At 33.6% G+C, this 19,720-nt stretch overlaps 2 protein-coding genes across 2 annotated transcripts; both read left to right on the forward strand.

The window, feature by feature from the left end:
- The first annotated feature begins 7,874 nt into the window (after positions 1–7,874).
- LOC130878861 (olfactory receptor 4A16-like) lies at positions 7,875–8,816 on the forward strand. The gene has a single exon (XM_057776975.1). The coding sequence runs from the start codon at positions 7,875–7,877 to the stop codon at positions 8,814–8,816; it is 942 nt and encodes a 313-aa protein (XP_057632958.1).
- A 9,307-nt stretch (positions 8,817–18,123) lies between these two features.
- Positions 18,124–19,041, forward strand: LOC130872197 (olfactory receptor 4A15-like). The gene has a single exon (XM_057766065.1). It carries the CDS (start codon positions 18,124–18,126, stop codon positions 19,039–19,041), a length of 918 nt encoding a protein of 305 aa, XP_057622048.1.
- Positions 19,042–19,720: the final 679 nt, after the last annotated feature.

Genomic DNA, 19,720 nt, shown 5'->3' on the forward strand with positions numbered 1-19,720 from the left:
CTCCAGACCTTTTCATAGTTAAGACTAATAGTCAAATTTCTGAGACTAAAAGAAAGGACGGGCTTAGCAATCATTCATTAATGGTACATTTGTATAGCTATAACATGCACAGTGCTTTGCGATGTCTCCCTTTCCTCATCTCAGTGTCTCTACTCTTCTAGTTCAGGTTTTTGGATTGAAGATTATATTGGGCCTATTTATGATGCTTTTAATGAACCTTGTTATATGATATGCAGCTGGTTATGAAATTAGATACTAGTTCTTGAAGGTTACATTAAAAGTTAAGTTACAAGTAATTTTTACAATCTTCTTGAATATTTAACAAGTTCTATCCTAGCCTTTTTTGCTTTTGAGTTTTCAAGACAGGGTTTCTCTGTAGCTTTGGAGCCAATCTTGGAACTAGCTCTTGTAGACCAGACTGACCTTAGCTCACAGAGATCCGCCTGCCTCTGCCTCCCCCCCTCCCGCCCCGCCCACAGTGCTGGGATTAAAGTGTGAGCTACCACTGCCTGACTATCATAGTTTTTTAGAGAATTGTTTTTCAAATTGCTTTAATTGCTTTCTAATTTCTAATGAAGAAATAATTGACAAAGTAATATAGAAGCAATGTGTTCTCAAATATATATTGAAGTTCAATATTTTACTTTTTATCTATTTTATTTTCAAAAACAATCTTTTTTTATTTTACATATCAATCCCAGTTACCCAACCCTCCCCTTATATCGCTCACCCCACCTCCCCCACCCCATTCCCCATCCAGTCCTCAGAGAGGGTGAGGTCTCTAATGGGGAGTCAACAAAGTCTGTCATATCACTTGAAGTAGGATCAAGTCCCTGCCCCCAGGTTCCCCTCAGCCAAAGGGAATGGGCTCAAGAGAGCCAGTTCATGAAATAGGGATTAATACTGGTTCCATAGCCAATGGTCCCACAAAGTGCCCAAAACACACAATAGTCACCCACATTCAGTGGGTTAGTTCAGTCTTATACAGGTTCCCCAGTTGTCAGTCCACAGTCATTGAGCTCCAATTAGCTAGAGTCAGCTGTTTTACTATTTTACTTATAAACTTAAAAATAGATTATTTTCATGTATTCAGTTTTTTCCATATAAGCAAACATTCCTGAATTTTTCTGAGTACACAATTATTATAAAACAATGGAGCAGTGGAGATTGCTTTCAACTTCCCACATTCCTACTCTTTGAACTTGATATTCTCTCTGCCTTTCTCACTGAAAAAGAAAGAAAAATATAGACAAATGAAACAAGAAAATCTACTAAGACAAAAATATCAAGCCAAACAAAAATTAAAACATTAAAATATGGAATCCTTTGATATTGGTCTGATGTTTAATGTGGTTATATATTCAACAATACTCTTTTAGAAATAACATATTTTCCTTTTCAGGCGGGAAGTATCAGTTACAAATATCTCCATGTTTAGGAATGGAATTTTGTGTTCACTTCCTATTTATGTGTTGGAATTTTTTCTAATTTGAGTTTGTGAAGGTCTTGGATGTTCTGACCCAGGCTCTTGTGTTCATATATGTCTCCAGCCTGTTGTGTCTAGAAGGTATACTTTTCACAGAATGGTAATGATTGGATGTTTTAGAGGTGACTGTGTGAGTTAACCTTTGATATCATGTTAATAAAGTCTTTTGTTCCATTCTCCCCCAGTTTACATTGGATATAAAAGTTGTTGAAAAATATGGGTAATTTCAGGGTCTCAGTAATCCCTGGAATACCCTTCTGATATTTTCTATGTTTTCTGTCTTATTATTTTTATGCATCTGCATACTCTTTAGTTATATTTTTTAACTCCCATGCTCCTACCCTGGTAAGAAGTATTTTTTTATCTAGGCTGGTCCTTGACACAGGTTCACCTGTGAAACAGACAATGGTGATGTTTATGCCATAGTGAATTCACGGTCATGTTCATAACTTCATGTCAAGATCTGTTCGAGATCTTTAATCAGCAAAACATGATTTTTAAACAGGTCAATGGAACAGAGAACCAATGTCACAGAGTTTGTTTTTCTTGGCTTCACTCAAGACCCTGCTTGTCAAAGAGCAATATTTGTTACATTTTTACTCATCTACGTAGTGACAGTAGTGGGTAATCTGTTTATTGTGGGGAGCAATCATTGCCAGCCCTTCCTTAGGAAACCCATTGTACTTCTTACTTGCCTATCTGTCACTTCTGGATGCTGTCTATTTCAACCATTTGGTGATTTTACTTTAGTTTTCCTAAAAATAGATTTTTTTCATACAATAGATACTGATTATTATTGATCCCCACTACCCATCCAATGTCCTTTTCACCTCCCCACCCACTCAAATTCACACTTTTCTCTCCCCCTTATTAGAAATCTGGCATCTAAGAAGAAGAAATAAAAGATAGAAGAAAAATATAATGATAAGATTAACAAAATCTACACAAACCTGAATAGGAAAATCAAACAAACAAATGAGCAAATATAAAAACAGGGTCATAAAAATCACAAGAAATATATATATAGACACAGTCTGCTTCTTATTTGTATATATGAGAGTTACTGATTTTTGTGTAATGATTTTGTATAGAGTTTGTGGAAAGTATTTATGAGGTGTAGAAGTTTCCTGGTAGATTTTTTTTGGATTACTTATATATACAATAATATGACTGCTTCCCTTCCTATTGGGATCTCTTTGATTTCCTTCAGTTGTCTTATTACTCTAGACAACACTTAAAGTACTATATTGAATAGGTATGAAAATGAAACCATATCCCCAAACAAATAGACAAACAAAACAACAATCTATAACCAAATAAAAGCACATTTAAAAAAATAAACAATGAAGTGTATTATGTTCACCTTACGTGAACATGAGGTCTTCCTTGGAGTGGTTGATGCACCCAGTATAACTCCACTGGAAGAAATTGATTTTCCCTCTCTTGGCAAGTACAAATGACAGCTCAGCTATTGTTAAACTATGAAGCATTCATGTGCCTCTCCATCCAGGAGTCTAAACTGGAGTCTGGGAAACATTCACCCACAAATTTCACTGTATGAAAAGATATCAGGAACTAGTATCTCTAGACTTTTCTGGCACTCTGGTCTTTAAATGAAAGGACATTTATGGCTTCTGCCAAGGATGAGATTGTTGAGTACCAGAGGTAGAATGACCAAATATTAAAGTTCTATCTAAAAACTGCCCGATTGTTTTCTTTCTCCTGTTTCCATCATTACGGTGCTGCATGCTTCAGCTCTCAAAAATGTATCCATCCTTCTTCTTCCTCTTTTTCTTCCTTTTCTTCTTCCTCTTATTCATCTCATCATTCTCCTTCTATTTTGAGACGGGGTTTCCTTTTGTAGCCCAGTTTCTTTTGGAACTTGTTTTATAGACCACACTGGCCTTGAACTCAGAGATCTGCTTGCCTTTGCCTCCAGAGTTCTGGGATTAAAAGTCTGTACCACCACTGTCCAGCAGTTTATCTGAATTTGGTTTAATTTGTTAATTGGTATATACAAAATCTATCCACTTCTTTTAGATTTTCCAATTTGTTGGCATATTATTAAAGTATAAACCTTTGATTCTTTCTTTATCCTTGGTTTCTGTTTTTATGTCCCTCTTTTAATCTCTATTTCTGTTAATTTGAATCTCTTCGTTCGGCTTTTTGGACAATTTAGTTAAAGGTTTGTCAGTCTTACTTATTTTCACAAAGAATCAATTCTTTGTTTCATTTATTGTTTTTATTACTATCCTTTTTTTCAAATTGATTTTCATCCTGAGTTTATTTCTTGCTCTCTATTATTTGGGGCAGCTTCAGGTATGCTGTTAAGTTACTAATATGAAATCATTCCAGTGCATGTAGGCATGTAGTGCTATGAACTTGCCTCTTAGAACAACCTTTATTTGCCCCATAACTTTGGGTACTGAATTATGAGGGCAAGAATATGGAAAGTAAGGATGGGAAAGAAAAAGTAAAAAGAAATAAAATATTGGTCACTAGCTCATCTCTATTTCATAGACAATGCACTATAGTAATGTGAGAGAAAATGGGGGGGTGACTATTTTAGAGTAATGGGAATTTCCCAACTCAGGTGATTGCTTTTTATTAATATTCTTATACAATATATTCTGATCACTGTTTATTCTCCCCTAACTTTTCCCAGATTCTTTTTCCCTCCTACCTACTTCCTTGCCATTTTTCTCTATTTTTATAAGGCAAACAATGAAACAAGCTAGATTAAAATAAAAATAAAGGAAAAAGTACAAGAAATACATATACACACACACACTACAAAAACACAAATTCAGAAATCATACAGACAATAGACCAGTAGAAGAAAAGAGTACAAAGAAATGAGACAAAAGTCTATAGAAACACCAGCATTTTGTATTGACCTTATTGCACAGGACCTGCCCTGAAATATGGTTACTATACACAGTAAGATCCCACTGGAGAAAACTAATTTTTCCCTTGCAAGTGGGTATCAGTTGCAAATACCTTCTTGACAAAAGGAATGTGATTTTGTATCTAGATACTCCCCTCAGTGCACGGACAACATTTGTCTTGAACATGTGTAGGGTCTGTGTATGCTGCCACAGACACATTGAGTTCACATGTGGATCAGTCATAATGTTTTGGGGAAAACCAAACTGTACTATTCTACTAAAGAACCTATTCATACAGATGTTCTTCTATACTCATAGATCGGTACCTTGCTCAGCCATCATCGGAGACACTTCTTCCTGCAGCACATAGGAACTTATACAGAGATTAATGTGAGAGTGAGAGATTTTGGAACACTACATACTGGGAATTCTCATCAATTCCTCCTCTCAGGGCTCAGAGAGCTTTGTGGAAGAGGAGGCAGGAAGATAGTAAGAGCCAAAAGGGGGTGGATGAATCCAGAAAGTGCATCATTTCAGTCTTAGGAAAGTAAAAAATTTCTTCCAACATTATATATAATACTATTTAATGAAATTTTCTTTTTTTTGTGGAAAAAGATCTTTACTAACCTCACATCAGGCAGAGGATTGATCTCCAAAATATATAAAGAGCTCAAGAAATTAGACATCACAATATCAAATAATCCAATTAAAAAATGGGTACAGATCTAAACAGAGAATTCTCAACAGAATAGTCTCAAATGGCCAAAAGACACTAAAGGAAATAATCGTTCAACATCCTTATCTATCAGCAAAATCAAAACAACTCTGAGACACAGCTGTCAGAATGGTTAAGATCAAAAACACCAATGATAGCTTATAGCTCATCTATTGCTGGTAGGAATACAAACTTGTATAACCACTTTGGAAATCAGTATGGAGGTTTCTCAGAAAATTGGGAATCATTCTACCTTAAGATCCAACAATACCACTCTTGGGCATATACTCAAGAGATGTTCATTCATACTACAAAGACATTTGTTGAGCTATGTTCATAACAGAATTATTTTTAATAGTCAGAACCTAGAAACAACCTAGATGCCCCTCAACAGATGAGTGGATAAAGCAAATGTGGTAATTTACACAATGAAGTACTACTCAGTAGTAAAAAGCAATGGCATCTTGAAACTTGCATGCAAATGGATGGATTTAGCAACACTATCTTGCGTGAGGTTAAAATATGTTTATGTTAAATCTTTGAGAATTTTGTTCTTAGTAGTTTGATCATAGTTTGCTCTTTTCTCGTATTTGTCCCAGATACACTCTCATTCCATATTCACACAAAAATGTGGGCTCCTTCATTTACTTTTTACCCCATTGAGTGCAATTAAGGCTGTCTATATACTCTTGAGTATGTGGCCATCCACTGGAGCTGATTAGACCTATTAGAGACACATTCCTAAAATCAACAACTAACTCTCAATCTCCCAGCAGCTACCAGTCATATAGCTTTATCTCTCAGTTTGAGACTCTGATGAAATATTTTGCTCCTACTAAATCTTAGAACTATCTGGACTATCTTCCAAGAATTAGAACATAGACTAAAACACACAGAAGTTGCAATTTCTTAGCCTTCATGCCATGGAGATTCTTGGGCAGAGAGAATCTGGCTATCACGGTAAGACTGAATTTTGCTAGAATATTTTTTGAGTAAAACAATTATGAACTCTTCCTTCTTTGTGCTGTTTTAACTGAAGTTAGAACAACTGAAACAAATTCAGATTAGTAAATCAATCACTTCTCAGCTGTTTTCTCTCCCTGAAAAATCTCTAGAGAAAATGATCTGAATCTTGGCAAGAGAAAGTACCTAACTACTCCACAGAATATAAAAATTATGTTGTGAATCCTGATAAAATCTTCACAAATATATGATTTGCACATATGAGATACATATGCATATGACAGGGAGTATTTAAATCAGTTAATTGTTTAATTTGGTTGATTTTTACACACTTGTCCAAACATACCATTGTTGTTTTTTTATGAAAATATTTTCACAGAGAGTAAGACTATTCAACTACTATTTTTGAATTTAAGCCAAGCAGTTTTATATCTGTCTGTAAATATATATATATATATATATATATATATATATATATATATATATATAATATGTATAGTATGCATATATACACACATGTATATTATATCGCAGTCACCCTTTGTATAGATAAGAATGATTTCTGGGTCAAAATAAAATTCAGGATATCAATTATAGATGCCTAATGATGTTAAAGTATTCTTATACTGAAGAAAACCAATGGCTTATTAGTCTCTTTGGTGATTTCTGAATAAAATATTTAAGGGATCATAGCAATAAGTCAACTGGAATGTGCATCTTTTGTTGTATCCAGTGTTAGAATGTGATTATTGTTTAATTTCTACAAGGTCAAATAATAAGTATTATGTTATTACATGTGTAACAATAGAAAATATCACATCATCTTATTTATAGTGTTATATATTATATAAAATAAGAAAGAAAATTATTTTTGATTCATTATTAAATGTATTTTATTAAGAAAAGTGTCAGAATGAAAAGAAATGAATATGTATTATGTTCTGGAAACTTGATATGGACTTTTATTTGTGAACCTTAAAATGATCCAAGCAAAGTTGTTGGGACATAACATACAGAGTTACCTTCTATGACTTAGATTGATAAAATTATTTTATGAAATATGATGTTATTTTTTAAATAAAATTTTAAGAATTATGTTGATCCTTTAAGTATAAAAGTAAGACAGTTTTAATAGAAATCAAATCTTTAAAATGAATCAGATGATATGTCCACCATTTTAAATATTGTATTATAACTTTTTGATACAGGTAAAGCCAAGTTCCTTGAAACTTAATATGAAATCTCTAAAGAAAAAAGTCATTTGAGATGTTTATGACAGATTGTAAAGATACAGTATCATTGCTTAGAAATGGTTGTGCCTGGAGTAGAGCTGTCTGGGGGTTACATAGTATTATGAATATATGTACTACAAAATAACACCAAACTCAAATAATAGACATTATGTCAGTTGATGTATTATAGTTTTATATTCAACCAACAGTATGGATTTCTTAACATTAATACCCTTCTTATGTCATTGTTGACATTTGTGAAAAATAACATTTTAAACAAGAAGTCTAAACATATTAATAACTGTGGAACTTTTGTTTGGTCTCAGATACAAAGATCAACCTAAGTCATGACAACAAACCTGTTTGCTGGGGCTCAACAAAATCAACCAGAGAAAAATAGCTTTATCAACATATCAATGGTACTCCATGGGAAATAAATCTGCTATATACTTTTCAAAACCCAATTGGGATTCATATCTAAAAACTGAGGATGCTGTTGATTATAAGTTAAAATGTTTCTTGGCCATGATCACAATTTTATTACAGGTGTTCCTGAGGTATTATCTCTGGATCTACTCTTGTCAGACTAAATGGAGCAGAACAACGTGACAGAATTTATCCTGCTAGGTCTCACTGGAGATTCTGCAGGGAGAAAAGCATTGTTTGTCATATTTTTACTCATCTACATTGTGACAGTGGTGGGCAACCTGCTTATTGTGGGTACAGTGATTGCCAGCCCCTCACTGAACTCCCCAATGTACTTCTTCCTTGCATGTTTGTCACTCATGGATGCTATTTATTCCACTGCCTTCTCGCCAAAGTTGATTATGGACTTGATCTGCAGCAGAAAAACAATTTCAGTTTCAGCCTGCATAGGCCAGCTCTTTGTGGAGCACTTATTTGGTGGTGCTGAGGTTTTCCTTCTGGTTTTCATGGCCTATGACCGCTATGTAGCCATCTGTAAACCACTGCATTATATGACCATCATGAATCGTCGGGTTTGCATTCTCCTATTAGTGGCAGCCTTTGCTGGAGGTTTTGCCCACTCTTTTGTTCAAGTTATCTTTGTTTACAACCTCCCCTTTTGTGGCCCCAATGTCATTGATCACTTTATCTGTGACATGTACCCATTACTGGGATTAGCCTGTACTGACACTTATTTAATCGGCCTCACTGTGGTTGCCAATGGTGGAGCAATTTGTATGACTGTCTTTATCCTTCTCCTAGTCTCCTATGGGATTATTCTAAACTCTCTTAAGACCTATAGTGAGGAAGGGAGGCGTAAAGCCCTGTCCACCTGCAGTTCCCACATCATGGTAGTTGTCCTCTTTTTTGTTCCCTGTATTTTCATGTATGTTAGACCTGTCTCCAACTTTCCTATTGATAAATCCCTGACTGTAATTTATACAATTATCACCCCCATGTTAAATCCTTTAATATATACACTGAGAAATTCAGAGATGAAGAGTTGTATGGAAAAACTTTGGTATGGAAGACTAACTATGGAAAGATTAAGAATGTTTCCTTGCTGAACACACAGTAATTTCAAAGCTACAAATAAACAATAACTGCTAACAAAGGATGCAGTATGCTCAGAGAATTCTTTAGGTACGCTTTTGTTTGTACAAAGTCATTGAGGAGAAGAATCAATTTTCTATTGAGATTAAAATTAATCTAATAGAATTTTGAGTTTTACATATTAAGAAAAAACTAAGCTAATCTTTTAAATATTTTTAAAATAACTTTAGATAGGGCATAGAAAAGGGGTTTATTTTCTAATCAGTCAGCTAATCAAGATTTTGAAATTATAATCATGTGTGTTTATGAGAAATCAATGAGAACAATTCCTAGATAAATTCCTGGAAAAATTTTTCTAAACTAAATACACACCATACATTTCTAATGTAATATAATCTGTATGGCAGATTTTAATACCTGTGCACTGTTTCAGGGTTTCTTCTTTTTTCTGGGCCAATTTTAACACATTTTTTCATTTCATGTACTCTAATGATAGATGATATTATGATTAACTAAAGATATGAATAGTTTCATTATATGAGATTCATTTGAAGATAGCAAAAGTTTACAGTTTTTGTTGACAGAATAACTATTATTTAAAAACCATATTATGCCAAGTTATGAATCCGTTTTTGTTTTTTGTCACTAGTTACCAATATAATTTTTTCAGTTTTTTTAAAAAATAGGTGTATGTAATAATTATTTGTTATTAAATAAATCAAGAAAATAAAATGTTGTTATTATAAACAGTGTTTTTACTAAATATTGTATTTGTATTTTACTTGAATATTTTATTTATAGATTTAAACTTATATATACATTTTTAAATTTTAGATTGTTTTTAGTCTACAGCCATGTTGGTTCATCCATATTCTGAATATAATATAATTTTAGTATTTATAGTCTTAACAACTGCTATTGAGATGATATTTAATAGTATATAAAGTTGTGTAAAATGAACAAGGCTAGACATTCAGGTAAAATAGTTTACTATTTGAAAATGTGTCTTAGAATACTCATCCTTTAAAATATAAGTTTATGCATATCTGAAATACATGTAACTTATTTATAGATTTTGTATTTTACATATGCATTGGTAATAAAACCATTGAAAGTACTTTGTGTAAGTAACTGGTGGAGTTGATGAAGATCTTCTCCCATTCAGAAGGTTGCCTTTTTGTCTAATTGTCTGTGTCCTTTGCTTTACAGAAGCTTCTCAGTTTCAGGAGACCCCATTTATTAATTGTTGCTCCTATTGTCTGTGCTACTGGGGTTATATGTAGGAAGTGGTCTCCTGTGCCAATAAATTGCAGGCTACTTCCCACTTTCTATTAGGTATTCTTTCTATCAGATACTCTTCTATCAGGTTCAGTGTGGTCAGACTTATACTGAGGTCTTTAATCCATTTGTATTAAATGGTGCTGGCATAAGTGGATGTCAACCTGTAGAAGTATGAAAATACATCCATATCTATCACCATGCACAAAACTCAAGTCAAAATGGATTAAAGACCTCAATATTGATTATTTAACTTAATAATATTCAGTTTCATTCATTATTGCTACAAATTAATGGTGTTCCTCTTTTTAAAGGCTGAAACGCATCTCACAGTGTGTTTTTTACTAAATATTGCTTTCTTCTTTTTATTATTTATTTTTATTAAAAATTTCCCCTTCCTCCCCTCCTCCCATTTCCCTCCCCCTCCCCCACCCCCTCCTTCTCCAGTCCAAAGAGCAGTCAGGGTTCCCTGCCCTGTGGGAAGTCCAAGGTCCTCCACCCTCCATCCAGGTCTAGGAAGGTGAGCATCCAAACAGACTAGGCTCCCACAAAGCCAGTACATGCGTAGAATCAAAACCCAATGCCATTGTCCTTGGCTTCTCAGTCAGCCCTCCATGTCAGCCACATTCAGAAAGTCCGGTTTGATCACATGCTCCATCAGTCCCAGTCCAGCTGGCCTTGGTGAGCTCCCATTAAATCAGCCCTACCGTCTCAGTGGGTGGGCACACCCCTCACGGTCCTGACTTCCTTGCTCATGTTCTCCCTCCTTCTGCTCCTCATTTGGACCCTGAGAGCTCAGTCCAGTGCTCCAATGTGGGTCTCTGTCTTTATCTCCATCCATCGCCAGATGAAGATTCTTTATCAATGGCTTCTCAGTGAGCCCCCATTTACAGCCATGTTCAGAGAGTCTTATATGATCACATGCTCATGCAGTCCTGGTCCAGCTGGATTTGGTGAACTCCCATTAGAACAGGCACACTGTCTCAGTGGGTGGGCCAACCCCTAGCCAACCAGACTTCCTTGCTCATCTCCTCCCTCCTTCTGCTCTTCAACTGGACCTTGAGGGCTCAGTCCGTTGCTCTGATGAGGGACTTTGTCTCTATCTCCATCTGTCGCGGGGCGAAGACTCTATGGTGATATTCGAGATAATCATCAGTGTGATAGTGGGGCAAGGCCAGTTCAGGCACCCTCTACTCTGCTACCCAAGGACTTAGCTGGGGACATCCCCTTGGACACCTGGTATAGGAGCAGGGAATAAGATATCTACATTAAGGGAGCCATTTTAGGGTTGGCAAGAGACTTGGCTCCAGAGGGGATCCCAGGTGCTTTCTTCTTTATTTATACATGGATTCATTATCATGTAGGTTGATTCTATCTTGACTAAGGTCAATACATCCTACATGAGAAGGAAATATTTTTTAGTCACACAGGCATTCACAAACTCCTATCCTTGAATGTGGCATGGATTGCATAGTAGTGTTTTCTGACATAGCTGTGCAATTTTATGTTCTTACCAACAGTATCTTAGGGGTTCATTTTATGAGCCCCTTTTTGATATATTTTTATATTTTGCTTGTTTGCTTATTTATTTCCTTTTTTACTCTATCTTATTTTGAAAATAATATTTTGTTTACTCATACTGGAGAGCACTTGGGGATAAGAGCACTTGTTACTTTTTATTTATTTATTCATTCATTTATTTATTTTTTAAAAATATTTATTTTTTTGTACAGACTGACAGCAAATTTCCCTCCCTCATTTCCTCCAAATCTCTTTCCCAACTCCCTTATGAAATCCCATCCTCTCCCCCTCAGCCTCTCTCCAGAAGAAGGCAAGCCTCCCTTGGAAAACCTCAGTCAACCCAATCAATAACTCTAAATATGTCACATATATAATTAATATTTAAAACTGGAAGACCTCAATCAATAACTCTGATTGACTCTGAATTATTCTTTAAATGCATGGGGATTTATTTGGTATTTTCCTACAAAAATGTGTTCATTAAAAATGGTCATTCCTGTTTATATGTTGATGTCCTCTTAGCAGCAAACAATACATTTCAAAGGAGTAACACAAGCTATAATGATGTAGTATTGTCAGACGCAATGAAGCTCCGGCCCAAGATGGATGTAGGGTAGAATCCTTCCCGGTAAGCCACACAGATTATTAGAAATGGGTTAGTCAAGATGTGAGAGTTAGCCAGTAAGAGGCTAGAGCTAATGGGCCAGGCAGTGTTTAAACGAATACAGTTTGTGTGTTGTTATTTCGGGTGTAAAGCTGACCATATGGGAGCTGGGCAGGACGAAAAGCAGGCCTGCCCGCAGCTCCTTCTACACTATAAATTTTGTGTTAGATCTCAGTGGACCTCATACTAGTCACATTCATCTACCATCTAAGAAACTCAATGATGATAAATGAGAGGGAGAAGCTGGGTAAAAAAAATTGTATCATTATATAAACCATCACTTGATAATTTTATCAGTTAGTAGATGCATGTCTTTTGGATAGAAAATTTTTCTCAGATATCTGTTATATTCTTTTCTTTCTAGAGCAGGTATGATAAATTCAATTAATGCACAGACTATGTGCTTATACTATTATTATTATTATTCTTTCACAGTTTTTTTTACAATAATATAGTGGTTATATATGCTGGAAGTTTTATCCATTTTCTTAAAATGACATGAGTTCATCTTCTTAGGGCAAATAAAACTCAGTTGGGTCTATAGCTCCATAAATGGGTGCTTACATAGCATATATGAAGCCCTAGTTAAAGTCTAAGTATTACACAAGCAACACCAAACAAACCTGTGTGGAAATGATAGTATATTTTTAATCCAAACACCTGGGAAGTGGAAAGAGGGGATTCATGAATTCAAGATCATCTACATGACATCCAGTATCAAAAATGAAAACAAATAATAATAAAAGTAATGTATTTGAAAGAGAGCAAAGAGAGTATATGACCTTGTTTGGATGGAGAAAAGGAGAAATGATACACTTATAAACTCGAGAATAAAAAATAAATCTAAAAAGGGAAAAAAAGAAAAACAAAACCTAACAACAACGAAACCAAATACATTACAAAACTCCAGTGTATTCATTTTCAAAATACATTATTAGGAGACTAGCAAATGACCAAAGTATCCACTAAATGTTTCACTGTGTTACTAATCATCAGGGAAATGAAAATAATAGCTGAAAGTAGATGTCATTTCACATCTGTTAGAATAGTTGCTGTCAAAAGGCAGAAGGTCTAGGCTTGGTGGCATCAGCCTAGAATTTGGGATACTGAAACAATTGTGTCACCAAATCAAGACCAATTAGAGTTCCATTGTAGACCCTTTATAAACAGAACAAAACTCCAAAATAATACATTAATTCTATAAATCAAATCAAAATAAAATGGATGTTCTTGATGTGTGGAACAAAAGTTATTCTGCGTTCTTCTTGGAGATATTGACTCAAGAGTTATTATGGAAATATGTTTGGAAAAGAAAATAAATGATGGAGATGAGCCAAGTTCAGTTCCCATTTCCCATGTCACAGCTCCCTCTTTCGGACTCTTTGGACATCTACTTCCACATGTATGTAAACTTTCATGTAAGAAAGCGTATAAATAATTAAAAGTAAAATATTTTAAAAATAAAAATATTAATTATCAAGAAATCCTACTACTGTTAATTTAGACAAATAAAACTGAACATATTTTAAAGAACTATGTTCATGTTCACTGTTGTGTTATTTTTAACTGAATATAAACTTTGAAATTTCTTATCCTTGAGGAATGAATAAGGACAATATGATATAAAATAACACAATATTCAGGAGGAAAGATACATAGCCAATTATTGCAATTTATATTGTTAAACTAAATCATATCTCATATCTTGGGCCCAAAATGGCAGATAATGCATTATTTCAGTTGTGTGGGAGGTTTTTTAGACTTATAGGACCAGAGCACAATGCCTGTCAAAGCATAGAACATGTGAAAGGCTTTAATATTAATACTTAGCAACAATGATTCTAAATTATAGCTATGATGGCTAATCTTGGTTGCCATCATGACTACATCTGAGATCAACTAAAACCCAAGCTGTTGAGCATACCTGTGAAGGATTTTTCTAGATTGGATTATTGGGATAAGAAGTCCTACACTAAACCTCAGTCATACCTTCTTGTCTTCCTTTCATAAAAGGACATTAAAAAAGGAGGCTTCTGCTTTTTAGCCTGCTTGCTCTTATGCTTGCTGGCAAGTTCATCTATCATATAAAGGAGGCATTCCATCAATAGCGTTAGAAACATTTTCTTTGGGATTTCACATATACTGAAGATCAGCGGAGATATCTAACTCTGGGGACTGAACAACTATCAGATTCTGTACTTTGCATTAAAATATAGCTATTGTTGGACCACCTGGACCACAGCCTATAAATCAATCTAATCTCCTTATATTATATTCATTCAATCCATTCTGTTTCTTTAGAGAACCCTGACTAAAACAGTAGTCAATAACATGATAACTGTAATTATGAAAATCAGGACAAATAGATATTAATTTTTCTAAGCATTTCCATAAAATGCCTTAAGGAAATAATCAATCACCTGAAAGATAAGTGTATTATTGACTTATTTATCATCATGATCACTTTATTGTGTATACATTTAACCAAATATCAGTAGTATACTTGAAATACATGAAACTATTAATTTTAAATTTTATACCAATAAAACTAGTATACTTGAAAGAAAGTAAACAATATGGTTGATACTACTAAAATATGACTATATACAATATCATTATATGCACTACTATGTGCACTTTATTTTTCTTTGTAGAAATTTTCATTCAAGAAGTATATTCCAGGGGAGATGTACAGATTATATTGCTATATTTGTAAACAATTGGTTAAATTTTAGACTTAATTTTGCTATCAATTTACAACTGAATTCCTACTGATATTTATTTTGATTGAGTGAAATTCTTTGAAATATGTATCAGTGTATGTTATAGACTCATGACTAGTGACTTCAGGATCCATTTTAGTGACTATTTTCTGAGGTATCTCAAAGACATAGTCTCCTACTTGTTTTCTCTTTCTCTACCCCTGTACTAAAACACAGTCTGCCAACTGTTCTCTAAAGCTATATAAACTTGAACTTTTTCCCTTAAGGAACATATCTACATTTGAATTAAGCCTTTGGTAACTAGCTTGAAATTAATATTCCTTATGTTTTTGCTGTGTGATCAATTATCAACTGGTAAAGAATAAGTTAAATAATATACTCAAAGTGATTTTCATATATGAAATTTTATACATTCTTTTTATTGGCCAAGATTGGACATTATCATTTGGTAATTTGTCCTCAAGTTGTTCACTCATGATATTTTCCTCAAGTCTATAGTGGTTGTCCTTGGGGGTATCTGAGGAGATGCATAGCCTACCTTCAGAATTACAAATAAGGTCCCAGTGAATCTAATTAGAGGAAAATTACCATTGGAGATACCAATGATGGATAGTTTGTGATGGTGTGTTATATAAAACGTCCACAGACTTTGCTCTTCCCTTAGAATGTTTGTCTCTATCAGTATTCATGGAGCTTTCAAAATCAGAAATGATAAACTCACATAAGAATGAAGGAATACAGATTAAGACTATTTCTACCCTTCAAGCAATCTAAGTTCAACTGCATATACAGGCTAGTATACCTGAGACTCCAGTATTTCAAAGATTATTTCATTATTTTAATTTTTGTATAAAACATAATTACAATTATTTTTATTAAGTATTTATTGTCTCCAACAAAATTTACCTATGTGTCCTCAGCATGCATATTTAATATTTATTTACTATTTCAAGAAATTTTTTAAAAAGAAAGATTTCAGATTTCTGTGTTGCAAATTAATACCAAAGGTTTGCAATTATAAGATATTCTAAATATTCAGTTGAAAAATACTAACAAGGTTAAAAAGTAATACTTCATTTTTTTTCTGAATGACTGTTCAGTCTGAATTCTTGCAAGCATAAAGAGAATTGTTTAGCTGGAAGCATTTCAAAATCCAGATTAGCACTTGTGTCATTTTGATCTCTCTTAAGAAGTGAAATCAATGTGTGAAGTTGTCATCATTCTGGACCAGAAATCACGAACCACATTTCTGAATTTGAGCTGAATGAATATGCCCTTAATAGGTAACTAAGGATGTATATTTATTTGTAAGGGTCTTTTAAAATTTTGTCTGTGAGGTTGTGATGATCATTCCCATTATGGATCCATTGTGACCATTAAAATGTCTATGGATCCGTATAAAACTGTAATGCTTTTGCATGTCTTAACACTATAAAAATCTGAAATATGTTTTCCTGATTACTGTTCTTAACAACTAATTTCCAAAGCAACTACTTAAGGGATCTTCCACTGAACAATCAGTTGATGGTTTCAACTAAGACATTCTCTTAGCATTGTTGAATATGTTAAACATTAGAAGAGGATGTAACACTGCAGTAGTTGAATGAGGGGAATCAAAGAAACTAGCATAATTTTTAAGCCTGCTGCTACTTCAGTTGGTGTAAATAGCAGGACAACAAATAAATAGAGGAAGAACAAAATCAGCCTTCAGGTTCAGTGAAGTGAGGAGTATACAAAGAATATAGAATAGAGGTAGCTGCTTCCTTAAAGGTAATATAGGGCAAGAAGATAGATTCTTTTTTAAATTGGACTTACATAATTGTGATGACAGAATAATATAATACAGGGAGAAAATTGATGATGAGGGAAATGGAGGGGAAATTCATTTAGTGTTCTTGAGAGTATTAAAGAATTGGGCTGGTGAGATGACTCAGCTGATAAAAGTGCCTGCCATGGAACCTGATGACTAGAGTTTTATCCTCCTTCAGGACATACATGATTTAAAAGAAGAACTGATTCCTGTAAGTTGTCCTCTGACCTCCTCATGTATGCCATGGCATGTGTACATATAATGGTATGGTAACTTGGTATATGAAATCAATCCTGCACCCCTCTTCTCTTCCCCTCCCTCTCTGTCTTTCTTTATTGATTATTTCCTCCTATTAGTTTCATTCTTTAATGTAAGATTTCTCTGTCTTCCTACATTAACTATATATATATATATATAAATTTTACAACATTGTGTTTTATTTAATTATTATCATTTATTTTACTATTTCATTTTTGCTTCCTCTATTCATAAATAAAACAGCAGAGTGTGTCCTCATGTTCTGTGACTTTAATGCTTTGGAACAGATTTAAAGACTAGAACTGATGAGATGATAAATACTTGTATTTTTATTCAATATAGATTGTCAAATTTTATCCAAAATACAAAATTTGCATTGAACTTCAGAATACAAAAATATCCTTTTCAACTGCACAAGCAATTTGTTGATGATCTGTTAGGTACAGATTTATATTTGAATTTCAGCATCCTATATTTTTCACTTTCTTCTAATGAGTGAATTTTAGCATCTTATAATACTTTTTAAAACATTTGAAAGTATTTCTTTTATTGAACTTTAAATATTAAAGTTTTTATTAAAATAATTTGCTTATAATTTGCTTTTTTGAAATTATAATATAATATACCTTATGTTGTTGTCTTTCATTATTATCTTGCATGCTTTTGTTTCTTTTATGTTTTTTTATATATTGTTTTAACTTTATATTTTATATTTAATCCATATTATTTTGTTTTTTTCTTATTATACTAGATTTATGTCTGATTTTATCTGGTAGTTGTAAAATATAGTTGTTACAACTCATTTATTTAACAATCTGTTCTTTTCCCTAATAAATCTCTAATATGTTATATTTCTTTCAATTAGTCTGTAAGAAAACTGAATTTGGAAACTCCTGTTTGTTTTATCTATAAGTGTGGGGATAAAGTAAGTCATGATCTCTATTTTCTTGTTTTCAGAATAAATGAAATTTTTTTTTAAAAATTCATGAAGTCATTGATAAAATTCCAAATAATTTGTTTGACTCCTGACATGAAAATATACAGAAGGAACAAAGTATAAAATATATATGGAACAAAGAAACAATGTGACTGAGTTTGTTCTATTGGGTCTCACTCAGAGTCCTGAAGGCCAGAAAATATTATTTGTTCTGTTCTTGGTTATCTACATTGTGACAATGGCAGGCAACCTGCTCATTGTTGTGACTGTTGTGGTCAGCCCAAGTTTAGATGCCCCCATGTATTTCTTTCTTGGCTACTTATCATTTATGGATGCTGTTTATTCAACCACAGTTACACCAAATATGTTCATAGACTTACTTTATGAGAAGAAAACTATTTCCTTCCAAGCTTGCATGGCACAGCTTTTTATAGGACACTTATTTGGTGGTGCTGAGATTTTACTCTTGGTCGTCATGGCCTATGATCGGTATGTGGCCATCTGCAAACCCTTGCATTATCTGACCATCATGAACCAAAGTGTGTGTGTTCTGCTCCTGCTGCTGGCCTGGGTTGGGGGTTTTGTGCATGCTGTAGTCCAACTTCTCTTTGTATATAACCTTCCTTTCTGTGGTTCTAATGTCATTGACCACTTCATTTGTGATATGTACCCCTTATTAAAACTGGCCTGCACAGACACCTATGTTATTGGCCTTACAGTTGTTGCCAATGATGGGGCAATCTGTGTTGTTATTTTTATGTTGTTGCTAATTTCTTATGGGGTCATTCTCCACTCTCTGAAGAATCTCAGTCAGGAAGGGAGGCACAAAGCCTTATCCACCTGTGGCTCTCACATCACTGTGGTAGTCCTCTTCTTTGTTCCCTGTATTTTTATGTATGTGAGACCTCCTTCTACTTTACCAATTGATAAATCATTGACTGTTTTCTATACTGTTATCACCCCCATGTTGAACCCCCTTATATATACGCTGAGAAATACAGAGATGAAAAATGCCATGAGAAAACTTTGGATGAGAAAAAGGAAATGAATTGAAAGAAATGTCATAAAATTATGGCTACTAAGAAAGGGAATTAATCTTCTCTAATGACTGTTACCCTGATTAAGTATCCAATCTCAAGTAGTCACCTCTAGATTACATATACACAAGCAACACTAAATAAACTCATCAAGTTGTATTTATAAATAACTAAATATTCAAATATACATATGAAACAATAATAACTAAATAAGAGGCCATGAAATTTTTGAGAAACTGGTGTGGCAAGGATGGAGTTCAATGGAGGAAAGGGCAGGGGGAAATTATGTAAATATAGTACACTTGAATAAAATTTTCAAAAAGTGTAAACAATACAATTTCAAAATAAGTAAAAATAAATGGTAAAAATTACTTTATAACAGAAAGTTCTCAATGGTAATAACTCTGTAGAGCAAAAACAATTATTAAGTGAATTATTCCTATTAGAAACATACATTTTTAAGATTTTCTGAATTTGTAGAAAAATGTACATTAAGTTTTGGTAACAAAATTGTTTGCAAATACTATAAATTTATGTCGCATAATTTATTTTATTTAATAGAAACTTACTTTATTTAATGAATATGTCTTTTGTATTTCTTAAATAAATGTAGTTGATTTTTGAGAACTGAGAAAGCTTATTACCATTTTTTAGGAATAAAGATGTAATATGTAGCAACTCTGCTCATTC

This window comes from Chionomys nivalis, chromosome 1 (genome assembly GCF_950005125.1).
Source record: "Chionomys nivalis chromosome 1, mChiNiv1.1, whole genome shotgun sequence".
NCBI classification, from domain to species: Eukaryota; Metazoa; Chordata; class Mammalia; order Rodentia; family Cricetidae; genus Chionomys; species Chionomys nivalis.